Here is a 20,897-nt window from a genome sequence, read left to right on the forward strand (position 1 = left end):
CTCTCCTCATGTATGTAAAGATGAGGATGAGGAAGACAGATGAGGGGCTAATGATCCCAGCAGTCTCACTGGACCCCTCAGCAGAAAGGGAGAAAGAGGAGGCAAGGAGCATGTTAAAGCGTAACATGAATGGTAATGGGTCTCTAAGTATTAGGGCTAGATGCAAAGATACATGGCACTGGGGCTTACATGCTAAGGGAATCATGGTAATAGAGCTTTGCCTACCAGTGCTGTGTGGAAACTAGTATGCCAACGTGTTTGGGGAATACCAGCAGAGATTTATGTGCTGATTGCAAAAGAAGCTAGAATAGTGCTGAGTATTAATATGCTGGTAGGGCCATGGTGCATGTTATACTAAGAACTACAATGAGAACCTTCCACATCACTGTTAGCTGATGTGCAGATTATGTAGCCATGTAAAATCCATTTTTATCACATTTTAGCCACATTTCTTTACAAGCAAATTAAATTGAGCAAAGTGATGAAAAAATGTTTCTGCCTGAATGTTTCTCTGGAAGAAAGTAGCATGACAGGTATAGGTATCCAGCTCTTTCCCTAATACCTGAGCTTCACCCATTACATCTTCAACATTGAATAGCACCTTCTCCTCCACAGGGTACAAAATCCTGGAATAATTATCAACTCTTACCTATTTGAGCATCAGTGAAGCTGTGGCTCAGAGCAGTCAGGCTTCATCAAAGGAACAATGTAAAGCATTAATAAGTAACAAAACAGTTGAATAATAAGACAACGTCACACAATGAAAATCTGACACCAATTTATATAAGTAGGTTGTATTTCTATCTTTAAATACTCACCTCAATGATAAAAATCCACAAAAGCAATCCTGAGACATTAATTTTCACATGAACAATAAATTACAGATTTTCACTTAGCTCAATAAATCATTGTAATCTAATGCAACTAATTGTTCAGGCTAGCCACAACAAACAATAAGGGCACTCTTGTGGGGACTAACTCTGGCAGGGAGCCAGCCATGGTACAGTTGAAAAGTTACCTTTCAACAAATGCAGCCTCTAGTCCAGTTCCAGGTCCTATGGGTGAACCACCATAGGAATCAATAGAGTGGTCATGATGCAAGGGATAGAGGATGTTGAAGCTGTTCCAAGATGCTGAAGATACTGAGCTGCTGTTGGGGGCCTTTCTATGGTCACACCTTGGTCCATGAACACAGATGGGTGACTTTGTCCTCAGGGGTCAATGTTCCAATAATTTTCACGAAGTCCAGCACAAAACCACTTGCCACTGGTCTACTGGTCTACTGGTCTCTGGTTACAGCAAATTCAACAGTTCCCTTTAAGTTGCAGTAATTTCCATTTTGGAGACCAAATTACACTGCAATGACTCTCCCACATCCATCAGACTCAGGAGCAACTTCTGAAGGTCAGGACTTGGTCTTCCAGGCTGCACCTTGGCATCCAGCAGTAACTAAGCTTCTTGGCGCTGGGCTCTAAAATAAATAGGCTCCTGAGCTTTTATGGCCCTGTGACTGTAATACGGAGACAGCAAACTGAATCTTGGAGTCTTCTTATCTCTCTGTGGACAACATATTCTTGAGAGGAACACACAGGCACTTTCCTTCGTTTGCTAGTGCAAGAAGCAGCAGGTGCATTTCAGTCTTTGGTGCAGCCTCTCTTTGCTGGGTCCAGGGAACAGCAGGGCAGTCCTTCTTCAGGCCTCTCTCCAGTCCAGACATGTTCTAAGGTCTGGGTGCCAGGGTGCCCTTGTGTGGCCATTTCTTGCCCTGGGGGATGTAGTGACTAACTACCCAATGTACTACCAGGTCCCCTCCCACCTGATGACGACTTCCTGCAAAGTGTAGCATCCAGCTAGCCCAGGATGCCCTATTGTGCTCACTCCAACATGACAGAACCATTCTCTTGGTGTTTGGAGCTCCATAGCCCATCCAGAGGTTTGGCTAGATGGAGGCTTCATGCCCAAAAGAAAACCAGTTTGACAATGGCTTCTCCTTTTCTGTCCAGGATGCATGCCTGTCCACTAGAACAAAAGAGCAGTCCCTCTCATGTGTGACCACCATTTGCCCTTTAAAGGTGGCTTTCCTTTGAAGTTCGCCTTTTGGGCTCACACTCTGTTTGGCCACTTTGCCAGGAGAAGGTCAGACCTCTCCCTCCGCAGGTCCTTTGTGCTCCTTCCTGAGAGTCATTCATATCTTTCCATGGGAGGACTAAAGGCTGTCTCGAGGACAGCAGCTTGAGTTCAACCATAAACTGTCACTCAAAACTTTGGGCCACAATGAGGCAACTTTCTAAAGTTGCCATTTGTGCAAAAGTTACATTAAAATCAACTTGAGCAACATGTCAGAATTAATGCAATGATTCTTCTGATACCTTGAAGTAACCCCATTCAGAAATTAGCACTGTTGAGTTTTCAGTGTGTAATTCTGTACTCCCTAATGGGGCTACTAGCCTTTCCACAGTAGAAACGACAATGCAGGCTGTTTACTCTTGGAACATGTAATATTAAAAAGGAAAGTTTGGGCTATGCCATTACTTTAAATGGCAAAGTCGAGTTAGCAGTTTAAAACTGCTCTGTCCGCTGGCAATGATGGCTGGGGATTGTGCTTTGGCACACTTGTGGTAGCACAATAGGTTCAGCAGTACACAAGGGACACTTTAATTTACAGACCCTAGGTACATCTGGTGCCATATACTAGGGTCCTCTAATTAACTTATGCCAATTGTGAGTTAGCTGATTAGATATATACCTTTTTAAGGGTCAGAGCACTGACACTCAGGTCTGTTTGGTAGGATTCAGTGCACCTTGAGAGTTGAATAAACAGCAGATTCATTCCAAAACGTGAAGGTGAGTGGAGAGGGAGATGTGTGTGTATGGGGTAGGGGTGGAGGTGGTTCATGTATAAAGGGGCATTTCCTTACAGCCCTCACATTTGGAATTCATTCAAGTGGAAATATTGACAGTATGGTGGAATTTACATGAAAGCAAATCTGCTCTGAGAGTTAGGTCTGTGGCCTTTGCAGTGTTCTGATTTACAAACTATTTTCAAATAAGTTCTCAACACAAAGGAACGTTTTCATCATGCATGCGAGTGTACAGCAAGGACTTTCTCAAGGGGAACAATATTTTTACTTTGGAGATACAAACTGAAAAAATAAAAAGTGAAATACCCTTTTGTGTTTTATCTCCATAAACTCAAAATCAAACACCACTACTAGACTTCCATATGCGTGAATGTTTATTCATTTCAGCATTCTATGAACTCCGTGACTATTGCAGATTCTCGGAAATACATTTGGATTATTTCTAAAGTCCATAAAAGACAGACATTTACTCAAAAATAGGTTTAAACGTACGGGAGCAAAGTTCAGATTTTTTATCTTGTGTTTTTGAAAATCTGTCTCATTGATTTTCGCTATGAAACACAGCACTAACTACTGCAAAAGGAAACAGAGCAAAATAAGAAACGCCTGTAACATGTAGGATGTGGCAAATAAGACCCCGGTGAATTTATCTCCATCATGAACATTACAATGTGCATGAATGTTCCCTTAAAACCTACATGGAGTAACTCATTTAAGGCAAATTTAACGTTAACACAAATTAAAATCCAGAATGTGGAGACAAGAATATTAAATGAAATTCCTGTTTGACTGTAAGTGACCTTCGACCCACACCTTTTTTTATACATTTACATGTTCTAAAGATACATTATAACTCACAATATTCCTCACCTTTCAATGAATGAAGTTGCTTCCTTCACCATAAGGGAAGCTGTTCTCTCTAAGTTTACCGGCTGTTCAATGATCTCATGGTTTCGCATCACGAGGCAGTTCCAATATCGGATGAATCCGTAAGAGGAGTACCAGAAGGTGAAGAAGAAGAGTCCACAAAAGAAGAAGCAGATGACCACTTTCCAGGGAACCGGGATCAGACCAATAAGCTTTCCAATTGTAAGTGTGAGGACAGCAAGGAAAATTACCTGCGTGTAGTAAACGTATTTAGATCTGATGAGTACGCTTTGCTCAAAAGGCTTTCCTACTTGGCAGTCATTGACAAGGGTGAAGGGCATGCCGTAGTAATAATCAAAACCATGGCTCAAGGGATGATGACAGTGGTCGTTGCGAGTTTCACAGTTCACACCAAGGTGCCACTTCCCTGGAAAAAAAAATAATACCCAGATATTTAGTTATGGTGGCCATAAAGGTACTGTGTTTGCTGATGTGTTTGCACAGTATGTGCCAAAAATAGATCACTAGACCATTTCACATGTTCCAAAAATTATTTTGATACAACATAATTTGGGGCTCTAAAACATACTGCTAAAAATGCATGTGTGCAGAACCGGTTTTGGTTTTGCTAAAAAAAAAATGTTTATGTGTTTCTTTAAATGTTCTTCATGCTGTTCAAGTGATAAAATGTTACTAGCCAGCGGGGGTCACATATTAGGTGTGCATACGAACTCCATAAGTTAATATGCATGCTCTGATTCAGCAAAAAAGTCTGTACACTCTAAAATGAATGGAAAACACCGACCAAAGGTTGTGCTCACCTTGACAATTAGTCCTCACGTACAATTACAAAGTCCTAAATATACAGATCTTAGTTTGAAATACCCTTTAGCCATCTTAAAAAGTTTACATATATTGTAAGGTATCAAGAACACAAAACTACATGTAAACTAAATGTACAGTATAATTAAATAGCATGAGAAAATCTGATTTGTATTTATGTCTCGTTTACGCCATGGCTTTCATGGTGATACAAAGTCACACGCAGGGCCAAACTGGGAATTAAAAGCGGCCTTGGCATATTTTGTCAGACTAGCTCTCACATTGAACATAACGAGCGAGTGCACCCAATATGTCAAACCTCTGGATGCAGGGTTTGGTAAAAAAATGCAAATATATTGCATTTCACAACATATGTTTCTAATATAGAAGTTTCTCCAATCATTGAATGGACAGGGGCGTAGTTTCAGGGGTGTGTTTTGGGTGTTACAGCCCCCCTAAAAATGTATTCTGTAGTAACAGTTGGGTAAAGTGCATTCAGTTGGGTATGGTGAAGTGTCTGTAAGCTTTCACCTGGGAATTTTAGATGCTCACACAGACTAAAACATACAAACAAACACACACACACACACACACTCACACACACTTTCATCTCTGTTTTGAAAGTCTTAATGCTGATTAGTATGAAAAATGGTGTGTTCTAAGTGCCTTTAACAACACGCCCTCCTTCTCTGATTCCACTGCCCCTTAAGTCCTGCTTCTCATATAATGTGTTTTAACAAGATATCCCAGCAGGATTGTTGGGAAATCTGAAGCTCAAAACCCCCAATCTTATTGACCAAGCTGCACCCCTGTGAATGGATATCTGGAGATTACAGACAGGGTTGTATGCCTCAATTAATTACTGAATAGTAGGATGGGTGAAGAAGTGTGGATGGGTGATTTAATTCAAGAGTGGATGACAATGAAAAAGTACTTTTTGCAACGAGTAGCTGTGCTAACCAAGGGGGGGTGCTCTGTTTTTCATTTTAGCTTCTGCCTTAAAACATCACCTCCCCAGCTCCCCCATACACTACCACCTCCAATCCTTGTGAAATATTCACAACCTGAATTTGTTTAACACAGGCCACTGATTTAGTTGCTCAGAGAACTGAACACAAATCATTAAGCTTTCATCCAAAATGGGAGAGATAACTATGTAGTGGCTATACTGCACAAAGTGAAACCAGGAAATCATACATCAATCCCGGCCAACACTCAACCATATTATAGGCAATTACTTTTTTCACTGTGCCTCCTTTTCCTTCATCTCATGAGAACAAATTGAAATACATCAATTTAGGGTGTAAGCTGCACAAAAGCAAAAGACTATTAGCTCTACATCATGATTACATAGGGGTGTGATTGGATAGACTCTATGCTAGCAACTGCGACACCCCCTCTGATGCCGTGCTCGTGCTGGTGCCCGCCCATGCCCATGCCCACACCTGCTGATGCCGCAGCTGATGCCACACCGCAGCATCGTGTCGCCACGGAGCTGGTGCAGGAGAGGAGCTGAGTCCGCGGAGGCCCACCGAGGTCACTGAGAGAGCGGCTGCAGCTGCATGACAGCTGTAGCTGCGTATGGGCACGAGGGCAGAGTATTTAGATTTTTCCTGATTCTTCCAGGGACGGCGGCGTGCAGGGGATGATTGCCAAGTGCCTAAGCTGCTCTTTTGCTCCTTTGCACCCCTTGATTTCCCCCCCGCCTTGATGACTATGTGTCACCCCTGTTGCTCTTTCTTCTGGCTCCAGTTTTGTCTTCAGCTTGCTAGTGGAGCATAGGAAGGTTTGTGGGCAACCAGCAGGGCGCTAGTGATAGTGTTGGTGGCCCTTTTGGTTTGGGCTTAGCCACTACTTAGACACTGGAGAAATTGAGGTATTTGGGGCTACACTGGAGGAGGATCTGCTATAGCATAATTCAGCCCAGTCCTCATGCGTTTGGTGGAGGTGGAGGCAAGACCAGGAGGGGGTGGTAAGTGTAAGTGTCATTGCAGTGTGTTATTTGCTGTTTATGCATTGACTGCAGAACAAAAGAGCCTTCCTTTTTATCTTGGTCGTGCTCGCCTTAATGCTCCATGACCATCAACTTTTGCCGTTTACTCGGAGGTAATTTCAGACGTCTAGCGTCTGTTTTCATGCCAGTCAGTTTGTTGGGGTCTGCTGGGGGCTGGAACCTGCTTATGAGACTATGGTTAAGCTTAAATGCACAGGGGGGGGGGCCCTGGGCACTCTAAGGCAATATCCATTGACCTGATGCTTCAGCGGGCAATTGGGGTGGTCACCACGGAGATTAAGATGACTGAGAGGAGACTTTCTATGGGATCTTCGAACACAACACCTACATTACCAGAGGAGGGCAATCTCACTCTGATGCTGAGTTGCAGTGTATCTGGCAGTGCCCCCGATGATGCTGGAGATGCTGGGCCAGTGCCAGTGCTAGACACTGCGTCCTGTACTTCTAGCCCACAGGCATTCATCCCGGACCATCTGGCTTCTGATCAAAACCCAACCAGCCTGGCTTTGTCCCTGCACTTGGGAGGGTCGCTGGGACATACATCAGAAGGAGGAGCATGCTGCCAAGTGCATAAAAAGGACTGTCCGGCGAAAGCAAGGTTCTAATATTACCACTGCCAACCCCGTCAAATCCCCACTTATTTACCATCGGCTCGGAAAGCGTACAACTGATGTTTTTGATAATGCACATAATGCTAGGCTGGGTGACTTCCTTGGGAGAAGTGCTGGCAGACAGGTTTGAAGAGATTCTGAAAATGCAACTTGCAACTTGCTCCCCTCTTGGTCCGGTTGACGGCGTTGGAACATTCTCTTAATGGTAATAGTAGGCCTTCTCTATTGTTATCTTTATCGCTTTCCCTACCCATTCAGCTTACTCAGCCTACTCAGCCTACCCAGATAGCTCAACTGCAGATTACCCAGCCCTCACAGGTTTCACAGATTTCTAGCAATAACAACAGTGTTCCCTCACAGATGCTGGGTGAAGCTGGACACGATAAAGGGCACGTTAGGATTAGCATCAACCCTTGAATTGGGGGCTAATGGGAGGGTACCGTTGCACAAAACTAGGAACCTCCCTGTTATCAATTTACCCCTTGCATCAAGCCCTTACGTACTAGTGCTGACAGGAGTACCGGGCCTGGGCGCTGAACAGTTAAAATCTCACGACAATCTGGTTAATAAGTGCCTGCACTGGTTCACGAAGTCCAAGAACTCCCCCCCTCCCTGGCCCACAATATACTCCTTACGTGCAGAGTACAGTGGATTGGAAGGAGTAGAAAGGATTGCCCTGGGCCTGTGTCAAAGTTAATTTTAAAGATCCCGGGCTGGTTCAAAAGCTGCTGGCTGTTACTAGGATTCCATGTGAAGGCCATACTAATATTCGCCTTTCTCCCCTAGGGCATTTTTATATACCTCCACATGACCTGGGTAGGATTGTGCAGCCTACCCCACTAGTACAACTCCCAGCACATTCTTGTTTACCAAACACTACTGCTCCACTGACAGTTGGGCCCTATAATGTACCAGTGTCTAACTGTTTTGATATTCTTGACAAGGTTTATTGACTAATTAATATGCTGCCCCCAGGGTGCTCCAACAGAAACAAAAATAATATGGTTGGTCCCCCTGTTGGTGGGTACTCAAATATGGAGGGGTATCAGCAGGCCATCCTAATCTACGGAGCCTGTCCATATGTTGGGCGCCATGGATGGCAGAACTACCTTAGAGGCCAGTAAGTGCCTGGGCCCTCTTAGAGTGACACCTCTTCATATTGATGTCTTCGATTTTGGGGGGGGCGTTTGATCCATGGCAATAGTTCCCCGCCTCTTTCCAGGACCAATGTGACCTGTTACAAGCATTGGGCTACATTAGCAAGTGGGATGCAGCTCTATCCCCTCATGGAACGGGGAGTGCGGACTTGGAGGTGGAGGCAATTCGAAATTCCATATTCCAGCTGAAGAGGGTGATATTGGCAACTTGGAATATTGCAGGCGCTCGCAATAAGTTAAAGAACCCAGACTGCTACAATCTGGTTGCGTCTTTTGACACTTTCTATGTTTAAGAGAAATGGATGTTAGATCCCTTCTATATACTGTAGATGGTTACACATCCTTGTTTCAGTCTGCTCTTGCTTCCTTGTCAGGAAGGGCACGTGGTGGTCTTGCTACTTTTGTTGCGCTTACAATTTAAAATGTATATGTGGCTCATAAATGGTGCTCCCCACAGTTTTTGGTATCATTAATTTATTGGCCAGACGTATGTGATATTTTGTTGATAAACCTTTATAACAACTTTGCCCATCACGAAGTAATCAAAGGGCTGAGTGACTTTGATGATTTTATAAATACTTTCCTCGCTCATCATTTGAAAATTCTAATTCTAATATGGGTAGGGGATTTCACCTTGCGCTCGGTTGGTAATAATCATGCTTGTGTTTTCTTACCGGGCGAACGCGAGGATAGGTCTCATTTTAAACATACTAAGCTGGGGGTTGTTTTGAACACGCTAATGTGGAAATATGACCTTATAATTCTTGGCTAGGCTCAGTCAAATAATTCTGACCAGATTACAACATTCACGGGAGGCTACAGGGAGTGCTGTTGATTTTATATTAATTTCTGCAGCGGCTGTACCTCCAGCTTATAATTTTAATATAATGATCAATTGTCTTAGTGATCATAATCCTGTATGCTGTACCTTGAAGTAAAAAATACCCCAAAATTCTGCAGTGGCAAAATGCAATATGGGCCTCTTTAAGAATAAAGGACTTCAGCTCAACTGGCCAAAGGTCAACCATATTATTTCTAACCAGAAAATCGTTCAGGATAACATAGAGTCCATTTTTGCATGTTTGGAATAGGATTGTATCACCAGCTCAGTCCTTACAGAATTTAAAATCTTATGTGAGGCGATTTCTGAAGGTTTGGTGATCCATAAACCCCGTCCTAGGATCACTTTGCAACGCTGGTTCAACGCTGCCTGTTTGGCAGCGCACAAGCATCTAAAGACGGTACTTAAAAATACCCTGCGCAACCCTCTGGACGTTAAAAAGGCTAGGCGTGACTATGAGTCTGCCATTGAAGAAAGGAAGAGGTCTATAAGAGACAAGACCTGGGAAGAGCTGGCCCTGGCCTCATCATTTAGGGATAATGCAAGGTTCTGGGCCATCATAAATCAGCCTTATTTTTGTAAGGATGACATGCCCAAATTGGAAGCTATAATTCCGGAGGACCAGTGGGTGGCACATTTCAAGGGTATTTTCCAATCAACTGAAAATGGCTAGCCGCTTCAAGGGGCTTCCGTTTGTTTTTCTCAACTAGAGCCAGCACCATTACCTCTAAATTTCCCCATAGAAATTAATGAGGTTCTCTTTGCACTTGGAAAATCTACCTCTGGTAAAGCTCCAGGTCCGGTCGGGGTCCCTCTTGATATTTTTAAATCAAACATAGACTTATGGGCTCCAGTTGTGAGAAATGTTGTAAGAAGTGTTGTGGTGGAGGATATTCCTGAGTCATGGAAAACGGCCATCCTTGTCCCCATTTTTAAAAAGGGAGATAAATCATGCCCAGCCTGTTATAAATCATGCCCAGCCTGTTACAGGCCAATATCTCTAATAGACTCCATAGCAAAGATCCTGGGAAGGGTCATCCTTGCCCAACTTAAGACATGGGTTGCAGAGAACTTTGGCTTCAGGCCGGGTATGGGAACTGTGGAGCAAATACTAAATCTAGTAGATATGTAAAGGCCAAGGGTGGTGCCATCCATATGGCATTTATTGATTTGTCAAGTGCCTCTGACTTGGTTAATAGGGATAAATTATGGGAGATCATGCAGACAATGGGGGTGGATTCAGACTTGCTTATTTTATTGAGACGCTTGCACTGTGATCTTAAAATATCAGGCAGATTTGGCCCACAAGGGGACCTATTGTCTCCAATAAAATCCCTGAGAGGCGTCAGACAGGGTGGTATTTTAGCACCTTTTTTGTTCCTAATTTATATCAATGGTATTACAGATCATTTATTCTGGGCAGGTGTGGATGTTCCAAAGGTGGGGGATCATTCCGTGCCAATATGTTGTATGCGGATAATGTGGTTTTGATTGCTTCCACACCTATTGCATCTCTTCACTGAATATATGGAAGGCCTGGACTTAAAAGTAAACCACTCAAAATCATATACCATGAAATGTGGACCATTATGCATGAAAGTGACACTCTTTAGAATGGGGGGGTACTATTTTGAAATGTACAAAGGATTTTAGTTAGTTAGGTATCGTTTTTAGCTCTTCCCTGGGGCTGAAATCACACATCTTCGCGAAAGTACAGCAAGTGAAAAGAAATGTGGAGGGCATTTTTCGTTTTGCTAGGGTATTAGGCCATAAACCTCTGGCAGAGATGATCACCCTGTTTCAAGCCAAATGCATTTCTGCAGCTATATATGGGGCAGAGCTCTGTGGTTATCAGAAATTAGATAATCTTCAATATATTGAGAATGCCTTCAACCGTAGGTTGCTTGCAGTCCCAAAAAAACACAGCAAATTTTGTATGCCGCGAGGAGGTGGGCCTCCCTTACATAACTGATCAAATAAAAGTCTTGCCACTCTTATTGTGGATTAAGTGTTGGCAAAACCCAGAAGCAGATTTAGTCAGAGCCTGTATGCTAGATTGTCTATCTCTAGATAATGTGAACAAGATACCGTGGATGATGTATGTAAAATCGGGCTTTCAAGACTTAGGTTTAATTGATTGGTTTAATTCCCCCACATGTCTTCCAAGGAACACCGAGTTGATTTTGAATGACAGGTATGCAACCAGCTGTGGGGAGGAGAGGCTAAGAGGTATCTTGGATATGAAATCGGTGGACCTACCATGTATTCACAGATTGTTACAGTTAAAGCCCTGGAACCATATTTGAGATGGATAGAGAATCAAAATCACCCGGAATCTTTTTTCATATATTGTAGATTCAATGTGATCCATTTTAAAGTAGCCTTACCGTCACAATGTTTTTGGTTGCAGGACTTACCCCCTTGTTATTGTGATCATGTCACCAAACAAAGTACTTGTCACTTTATTTTGTTCTGTCCACTCTATGCAGATCCAAGAAGGTCCTTTTTGACTTCATTGTTGCGTCAAGGGGAGTTCAGACACCATTGTCCCGCAATGGAATTCTTACAGAAATTAACCATGATTAATTTGTGCCATGCTGTGTTAAATTGTATTGAGTGCAATTTGAATTAGAGACTGGTATGAGCTTGTAAATTTAACCTGAGATTTAATGTGAAAGAGATGTAATTTCCTCCTGAGATTTTGGAATTTTATTGATAGTGATTTTTATCTTTTATTGCCCTCTGGTGTTATTTATATGTCTTTTTATCCTTTAATGTTTGTGCATTGTAACACTTTGCTTTTTATGGCTTAGTGCCGAAATAAAGTTGATTGACTGACTGACTGACTACTCATCTATAGTAAATCTCTAGGCTATGCATAGGGGACAATAGAAAACGGGCTTTTCTCTTGGTTCATTAATATCATAGTTGAGGCAGTGGTCGGGGTATGGATGTTTCTAAGTTATGTTTAGAGTTTATCTATTTTAACAATTTCCACTCAATGTATTTAAATGTATTATACTAAACTGAAATGCGTTGCAATGGTCGCATTATAAAGAAATACACTATCTTGAACTTTAAGAGACCTTATCATATATGTACTGGTCTCTCTGAGACAAGATACAGCAGACCCCTCACTCCCCAGGTGAGCACTCCTGGTGGCCGTTCATTAGGAAACCGGAACCACCAAATGCAAAATCAAATGGTTTTGAAGTTAGCGTGCTCTGACTGTGCACAAAGCACCAGAGCGCAACAGGCAGCAAACAAAGCCACACCGGCAACAGCAACAAATATGGCCCCAACCAGCAGGAAGACCGACCTTCACATTCCTAACCCACCAGGAAAATGCCCAATGCCCCTTAGGATCAGTGCAGGCCTGATTGCACATAAACTAGGCTTAATTTTTTTGCATAATGAAAGGCATTAGCTCTTTTGAGGGAATAAGAATGAGGGTTAGGGCTTTTAAACGAATGGTGATGTTAGCTGACAAGTTTGTGTGTGAGTGCAAAATCATCATATCATTGTAACAGCAGGTGGACAATAGTTGCACTAACAAAAAACAGAAACATAGCAGAGATGAATCTTCCATTCTGCTGTCCAGTGGACTAATGTAGTGGTTAACATTGCAAGGTCATCCAGCTTCCCACAGAACCAGATCATCACGGAGGACCTTGGGTAGGTATACGCATAAGAAACACTGGTCCCACAGCTGAAAACAATACAATCAATACTAATGAACCAATTTGTTACTGTTAGAAATGGGGTCTCCGGTTGGCAGTGGTTTGCACCCTGTCCAAGTAGGGACCCTCATTCTAGTCAGGGCAAGGAAGTCCCACAGCTAAGATAACCCTTGCTCACCCCCTTGGTAGCTTTGCTCAAGCAGTTAGGCTTATCTCAGAGGCAATCTATAAAGTATTTGTATACACACACACACACACACACACACAAAGTAACACAGTTAAAATATCATACAGGTACTCCATATCAGTTTAGAAAATAGCCAATATTTATCTGAGTAAAACAAGATCAAAACAACAAACATCTAACGTACATAAGTAAAGATACAAATTTTCAAAGATTAACTGTAGTGTAGCGCTTAGAAACACAATAGCTCCAACTGGGGCTATCATGAAGTCTTGATGGAGTGTCGCTTCCAACAGTCCAATGCCACCTGCCAGGTAGTGTGTAGTGTAGGTCACAGAGTAACATGGACCCCGGGTACAGTACCTTGGAAAATGATGAGAAAACCAAGACATTGCACAGAGTTAGGGAGGTGAGGCGTCACTGGAGCTGGTGCGGCATCGGTTCCTTATTGCTCCCAGGGAGGTGAGGCGTTGGTTCCTTACTGCTAGGCAGGGGAGATGAGGGGGTCAATTCTTTACGGTTTTGATGCAGGGTCAGTGACGAGGTGCCAGTTCCTTACAACAAGGCGGGGTTGGTGATCTAGCAGGTCAAGATGTGAGGCACCAACTTTGCGGTGTCGTGGACACACCAGGGGGGCACAAGTTCTACGGCGGAGTCAGAGTCGGGTGTCGGATATGTTGGTGACACAGCACTTAGGACTCACGCTGTGGGGGGACTTAGAAGGTGCTGCAGCGTTGTCAGGCCTGTGTTGCAGTTCGCAGTTGTTGCACTCAGCGGGGAACACATCTCTGGTGCGGGCAGCGGCACGGAGTCAGAGAGCGGCACCAGTTCCGAAGTTGCTCTGGAGTCGATGTGCTTAGTTTCTTCTTGGTTGCACCAGTGATCACTTCCAAGGGCCCAGGAACTGGATTTGACACCACTTGGCAAGTCAAGATTCTCAGCAACCGAGCCCAGGCGCTGGCAGTTGAAGTCTTTGATGGCCCTGAGACTTCTTAACAGGAGGAAAGCTCAGTTCAAGCCCTTGGAGAACCATGGAAAACAGGATGTAGAAAGTCAAGTCCAGTCCTTTCACCCCTAGGACAGAAGCAGCAAGCAGCAGGCCAGCACCGCAAAGCAACAAGCAGAGTGGTAGTCCCTCCTACAGCATCCAGCTCTTCTTCCTGGCAGAATGCCCTCAATCCAGAAGTGTTCTAACTATGCGATGTCAGAGGTCCAGTTGTTATACCCATTTCTGCCTTTGAAGTAGCAAACGCCAAAGAGAAGTCTTTGAAGTGCACAAGACCCTGCCTTTCTCTGCCCTGGCCACAGACACACTCCAGCGGGTTAGAGACTGCTTTGTGTGAGGAGAGGCACAGCCCTATTCAGGTACAAGTGTCAGCTCTTCCTACCACTCTAGTACTGTAAGACCCATCAGCCTGGTGAAGGGCCATCAGGATATGCGGGGTACACCTCAGCTCCCTATGTGTGACTGTCTAGAGTGAATGCACCAACAGCCCAACTGTTATTCTGTCCCAGATGTGTTTCCATAGACAGACAGAGGCACAGAATGGTTAAGCAAGTAAATTCCCACTTTCTAAAAGTGGCATTTTAAAACTTACAATTCAAAAAACAACTTCACCACAGTATTTTTAAACTGTGAGTTCAGAGACCCTAAAGTCCTTATCCCTATCTGTTCCTAGTAGGAAATTACACTTAATAGATATTTCAAGGCAATCCCCATGTTACCCTATGGGAGAGATAGGCCTTTCAAAAGTGAAAAACAAATTTACCAGTATTTTACTATCAGGATATGTAAAACACACCAGTATACGTCCTACCTCTTAAACACACTGCACCCTGGCCATGGGGGTGCCTTGGCCTACTTTAGGGGTGACTTACATGTAGTAAAAGGGAATGTTTGGGCCTGGCAAGTGGGTGCACTTGACAGGTGGAAATGGCAGTTTAAAACTGCACACACAGACCCTGCGGTGGCATGTCTGAAACATGTTTACAGGGCTACTCATGTGGGTGGCACAATCAGTGCCACAAGCCCACTAGTAGCATTTGATTTACAGGTCCTGGGTACACATAGCGCACTTTAATAGGGACATACTAGTAAATCAAATATGCCAGTCATAAGGGAAACCAATCACGAATACAGTTTACACAGGGAGCACTTTAGCACTGGTAAGCAGTGGTAAAGTGCCTAGAGTCCTAAAACTAACAAAGACAGATCATAAAAAATAGGAGGAAAAAGGCAAAAAGTAAAAAATGGGCCGAAGAAGGCAAAATGTTTGGGGATTACCACGCAAACAGGCCAGGTCAACAGTTACTTTAACAATTGGTTTTAATAATTCATATGTAAAGAACTTTGTAAAACACTTTTACCTTGTGAAGGTGAGGTATGTAGGGAGAAATGTGCTTGGTACTCTCATTAAAGTAATACACAGGTGAACATGTTCAGTGATCAAGCTTGTGTATCTTAAAAACAAGAACAACACTTCATTTATAAATAATATAATCCAGCGAGGGCCCGTAGTGGTAGTGAATGACATTTCAATTTCTAAAGAAGATCGGGGGCATCATCAGGACTCATAAGATACTCATAAGATAAACAGGAGCCTGAAACAAGAAAAATGAGGGAGAGTGAAGATTGAAAGCTTCTATGGGGAACAAGGGCGGCCGTTCCTGGTAGGTCGAATGAACAGGTAACAATATGTAACTGTAATGTCTGTCCCACTGGAGTATGGCTTTCAGATTTTCCAGAAGAAAAATTATCAGAGGTAATGTGGGTTCCAAAAGACCTTACTGTATTCTCAAGGAAGGGAGAAAGAAAGAACTCCAACATATACGTGCACAGAAAACATGTGCACTGCATCTCAGTGCAGAGTGCTTCACAGCACTCAGAAAATAAAAGAGGATTCCCAAAGAATTGTCAGTAGACAGAAGGTGCACTGCATCCAACCCATTAGTGCAGCCCCCCCTTCCCAAACCACTTCAGACCTCAGGGACCCCATCTCCTGTGGCCTTTTTTTTTTCAAGTGAGGGAGTGCATGGCCCCTTACCAAGAGCCAAATTGGACACCAGGGTCCCCATCCGCTTGGGCCTTGTAAAGGAGAGGTTTGCACATAGCACCCCTAACCCAACCACAAGGGGCCCTGAGACCTTTTAGGGGAGGGGTGTGCATGGCCCCTCTTCCTGAATCAATGGTAGCCTCAAGGACCCCATCCCTTGGACCATTAGTCAATATAGGGGAGTTGCGCAAGACCCCCTCCCGGAGCCCTAATAGTACCCAGGGCTGAACTTAGTAAAAAAGGAGAAGAGAACTGCTCGACCTCCCTCCCTGAGCATTAAAAGGCCCCGGGTACCCCATCCCCTGGGGCTGAATGCCATAAAAAAGGGGAGGAGGCCACACAGCCCCATCCCAGAACATTTACAGGCCCTTAGACCTCACCGCCCTGTGACCAATTGCCTTAATGAAGGGCCCCCCTCCCTGAGCCTATTGTGGCCTCATGGACCCCATCCCTTGGGGCCTGTCTCAAATATAGGTAGGTGCCCATCTGGGGCACTCTCTAAACAGTGAGTGGGGGCATGAGATCGTTTGGCACCGCAGATTCTCCACAGCATGAAATATACAGTTTTTGAGCATTAATTGATCAAAACCTACTGAACAGATTTACACCAAATCACAAAAAACACTCTTTCTGGACCAAGATGTAGCTTTCAGCTAAAGATAAATATTCCATCGATAGATACATATTGTGGAATAAACATCTGACTTCCAAGGTAAGTTGTCCAACTTTTTATTGGAGAGCAGGTAGAACCCAACTTCATCCGTCCATCTCCAACAACCGTTGTCCCACACATTCCATTCTAGAAACCCCAGACATCGACCCCTCAGCCATCACCATGCACACGGCTCCGTGGCGCGCACTAACCCGATACCACACATCATATATCATGGTCACCCTAGATGTGGTGTATTATATATTTCCATCCAACATGATCTAGGTATTGAAGCCATTAAATATTTCCTAAGAGCAAGGTTCATCATCTACGTGTGGCACAAGGATATGATCATTTTACTCATAAAGCATGCATTTTGTGAATTGGTGTAATCAATTCAGCTGTTTTAAAGTTTTAAAGAAGCTAGCATTTACTGAGGGTCTTGGGTTCGGCATGAAGGGGTTAAAAAGTTAGGTATATATGGACTGTTGGTGTCCAGATATGCTATTATTGGCAATTTCAAGGGGTCTAGTGAATCCTGATTGGCTGGCCAAAAGATTAACACAATGTTATGGCAGTCATTAAAGGACTCGGGGACAAAATCCCTACTAAAATGCATACAGACCCACAGGAGCATGTGGGTGGCACCTTTGGTTGGCCACAACATGAACAGCATGGTGTGGCAGCCTTTACAGGACACAAGTGAAATCCTGTTTAACAGCAGGATAAAAAGGAACATATATAATGGGTGATAACAGATTTTAGTCACAATGTAAATCGTTCTTTGGGGATACCATTCTAATTTTAGGTATTGTGGCATGATTTTACCTTGTGAAAAATATTGACCCTCTTCTGGCACTTGATGAATTGTTTGAGAGAAAACATTTTTCTTTCATGATTTTCTCATAGAGGTTATGAAATGTGCCACAGAAGCAAAAACGATAGCACATTTTCTAAAAGTTCACACTATCTTTCTTAGCCATCTGAGAATAAAGTCTGATGTACTGAGTAAAGCATGTACTTATAATAGCAGCAGCAACTACCAGTTGATTCCTCAGCATCCCACAGTGTTCTAATGAACAACCAGAATGCTAAAATTCTGTATTTATGACAATAGAGTGGATCACCTGACCACATTCTTAATGGAGTCAAAACTGTAAAACCAATGGTTAAAGCTATGTTATAGTTAGGTGCTGGAAGGAAACACAAGATAATGTTGAAAAAACCCAAAACACTGAACTACACCAGTTATAGATTAGTGAACTGATTATAGCTGGTGCCCTCACCAAGCACTTCTTTCAATCTCACATATTACACAGTCATAACATGCTAAATGACCTCATTGATGATATCTATCATGACATCACAGTTATAGCCTCTGACAAGGCCCTGTACCCAACCTTCCAGACAAATTAAATCTCAGTTTCAGATAATCTTCAACCATATGATGACATTTTTGACATTGGTCTCAGAATGGCTCACCCACCATAAGAGAAGAATCTCCATCATGCACAGGCTTTGGACATCCAGACCTTTCTCTAACGTATAGTAGGGGTTGGGCAGCAGGCTTTGCCTATGGCCGGTCCCTGCATCTAATCCTCTATATGTGGTTAAACCCAACTGCGCATGGCCTTTGGCCAGGCCTTCTCCTCATCCTTTAATGTCTACCTAGCACACTCATTGCTCAGTCTTCAGCCCTTCACAGCAATGGTGTATTGCTTAATGATGTGCAGTGGCCACTGCTCTTCCAGTGGCCTACCTCCACGGCAGCCATCCGCTGGGTTAATATGAGTAAAAGCCAATGACATCAATTTAATGTGCTTCACTTTTAAAATATTCAATTTATTTTGCATCTTTCAAAATCTTACAGAGAAGCTTATAAGTGCCCAACCATTGATTTAGGTTGTTTTATTGCTCCACATTCACAAAGCCTATAGCACACTGTTGGCTTTATTAGTAATTCAAACAATGTTGTTATTTAAATATAATCAGGGATGTTATCAATGATGTAATTTAGCATGCCAGGAGTGAGGAAATATGTAAGGTCATAAGAAGTGCATAATTGAAGTTTTGCTAGTTCAGTAAACTATAACTGTTCCATTTATGTGTGTTTGGTTTTTTTTTAACATTAGAGTATGTTTCATTCCAATAACTAACTATAACACAAGAGTGGGTCACAGGTCCATTTCTTAGCCTCTCTAGCCAGACCCTCTGACCTACCTTCCTCGGGTGGGATGACCCCCGCTGTGCACTGTCAAGGGGCTTCAGGGCTGTCCCTGTGGCTAGGCTTTATGATAAAATCTCTGGGTGTGATCAGCCAATCTCTTCTGCCCTTTGAAGTGCAAGTGCAGCGGGGGTGGGCTGCAGGGCCCAGTCAGCAGGTAGGTCTTTGAGCCAGCCCACTGTATTTATAGCATTCCTATCATACCCTTGTGTAGTTTTTTTGTTAAAGTTTTTCTAAAATGTTTGCAATTTTTTAAACTTTTTTTAAACTAAGAAGGCCTATGATCTTTTTATGCTTCTGGTGTATTGCCTGGGAATTACAGTTTTACAGATTTCCCCCACCCAAATGATTTTTTGAATGGTTGCAGTAGGTAGAAAAAAATCTGTAGTCTGCTATGTATTTCTTTAGCATGTTGGAGGATTTCTGGTGGCAGGGCTTCCTCCTCGCCTTCCTCCCATTGCTGACTCTCCACTTGAGAGCACTTCTTTGACTCGATGGTCTAAAGGGGTTAAACATGATTATTTTTCTAAATGAGTAAATCCTAGGACTTATCACATAAACTGCACAAGTCCTTTTATGCATTACCTTTCTTATATCATGCAGTGTGTGTTAAGAATTTCCACCCCAGAAGATCTACCTCTATTGAGATGCATCAGCTTTCCTAGATGTTTTTCATACCTCCACAACATCGGCACCTTGCTGGGTTTGAGACGGGCATCCCCCCTTGACTCCCTCCTGAAGTTTGCTGGTTTTGTCCAGTATGTTGACATGCCGTGGTGTAAACATGCAAAACACAAAAGAATAGTGTGTTTCAAGGGGTGTTTCTTTGATCCAGAGGCAGCCAGTCTGATTTTTTGCCCATTCAGGTGGCTCCTTTCTTTTTTTGGCGATTACACATTTTGCGATTCTCAAAGGCTCCAATGGAAGCAATGCTACCATGCTGCAGCTCTCTTTTGAGACTGGAAAGGCAGGACTTCTTTCCCGGTACAGCAAACCCAAATGTGGAAGATGTGAAACCTGTAACTTTTTACAAACTTTTGTTTGGAGAGAAAAATAATTGATTTTTATTGTTTAAGGATAGTTGTTTACTAGGTGTAACTTAAATCTCACAACTCTAGTGGTACATTTCATGATTTCCATGGTTTAAGCATTTTTGAAGCAGCAGTACTAGGAAATAGAAACACACATTCAGTGTGTAACCTTGAAGTTGGATGATACGCAAATCCTTGGAGAAAACTAAATAGATTTGATTATTTTAAATATATAGTTCCACAATCAAGTAGTTTTTCATTTTTTTACATATAGCATTACACTCCTTGCGAAGAAAGAGCTCAGCAGCAGGGCTCACAAGGTAGTTTTTTACAGTGCCTTCCATTTTTGGACATAGAAAACATTTTTGCACAGTGTCAAAGGCTTCCAGACAGGATCAACACCAGGAGGCAAGTCCAGAGGAACATGATTAGTAAAGCAATGAAAAACATGAAGGTCTCCACATTGAAGATTCCAGGACATCATTCAAGTCCATCTCGTGTGGAATCTCTTCACAATCCCAACTGGAGAAAAGAAGCCTTCCTCTAAATATGTAACATGCACATTGTACCAAAAAAAGCTGAGCCAGGAAAGTTGTTGAAAATACAGCTTTGGAACATCTTCAATGTGCATCAATCTTAACTCTTTGCATGAACCTCAGTTTGAATGTGGCACAAAAGAAGAGGGGCGCAGATGAGGAATAACATCTGTCTCTCCAAACCTGTATGCCACCCCTTCTGGAAAGAAACTACTACAAGATGTACCTCACAGGAGCAGTTTTAGAGTGATCCAAACATTGCCACTATTAGCATGAGCTGCTTGGTGTACAGGGCAGTGATCTCAATAGCAGAGCAGGATGCACAAGCACAAAGGGAATCAGTGCAAATGATGTAGGGGATGAG

The 20,897-nt window shown here is 43.1% G+C and overlaps 1 protein-coding gene across 2 annotated transcripts in view; it reads right to left on the reverse strand.

Moving 5' to 3' along the window:
• LOC138250328 (arylsulfatase H-like) overlaps positions 1–20,897 on the reverse strand; it is a 598,307-nt gene that overhangs the window by 175,255 nt on the left and 402,155 nt on the right. For both annotated transcript variants that reach the window (XM_069205094.1, XM_069205093.1), the window contains exon 6: positions 3,732–4,155. In XM_069205094.1, coding sequence (XP_069061195.1) covers positions 3,732–4,155 — 424 coding nt within the window. The remainder of the gene's footprint in view (positions 1–3,731; positions 4,156–20,897) is intronic.

The sequence above is a fragment of the Pleurodeles waltl genome, chromosome 8, assembly GCF_031143425.1.
Source record: "Pleurodeles waltl isolate 20211129_DDA chromosome 8, aPleWal1.hap1.20221129, whole genome shotgun sequence".
Lineage (NCBI taxonomy): Eukaryota > Metazoa > Chordata > Amphibia > Caudata > Salamandridae > Pleurodeles > Pleurodeles waltl.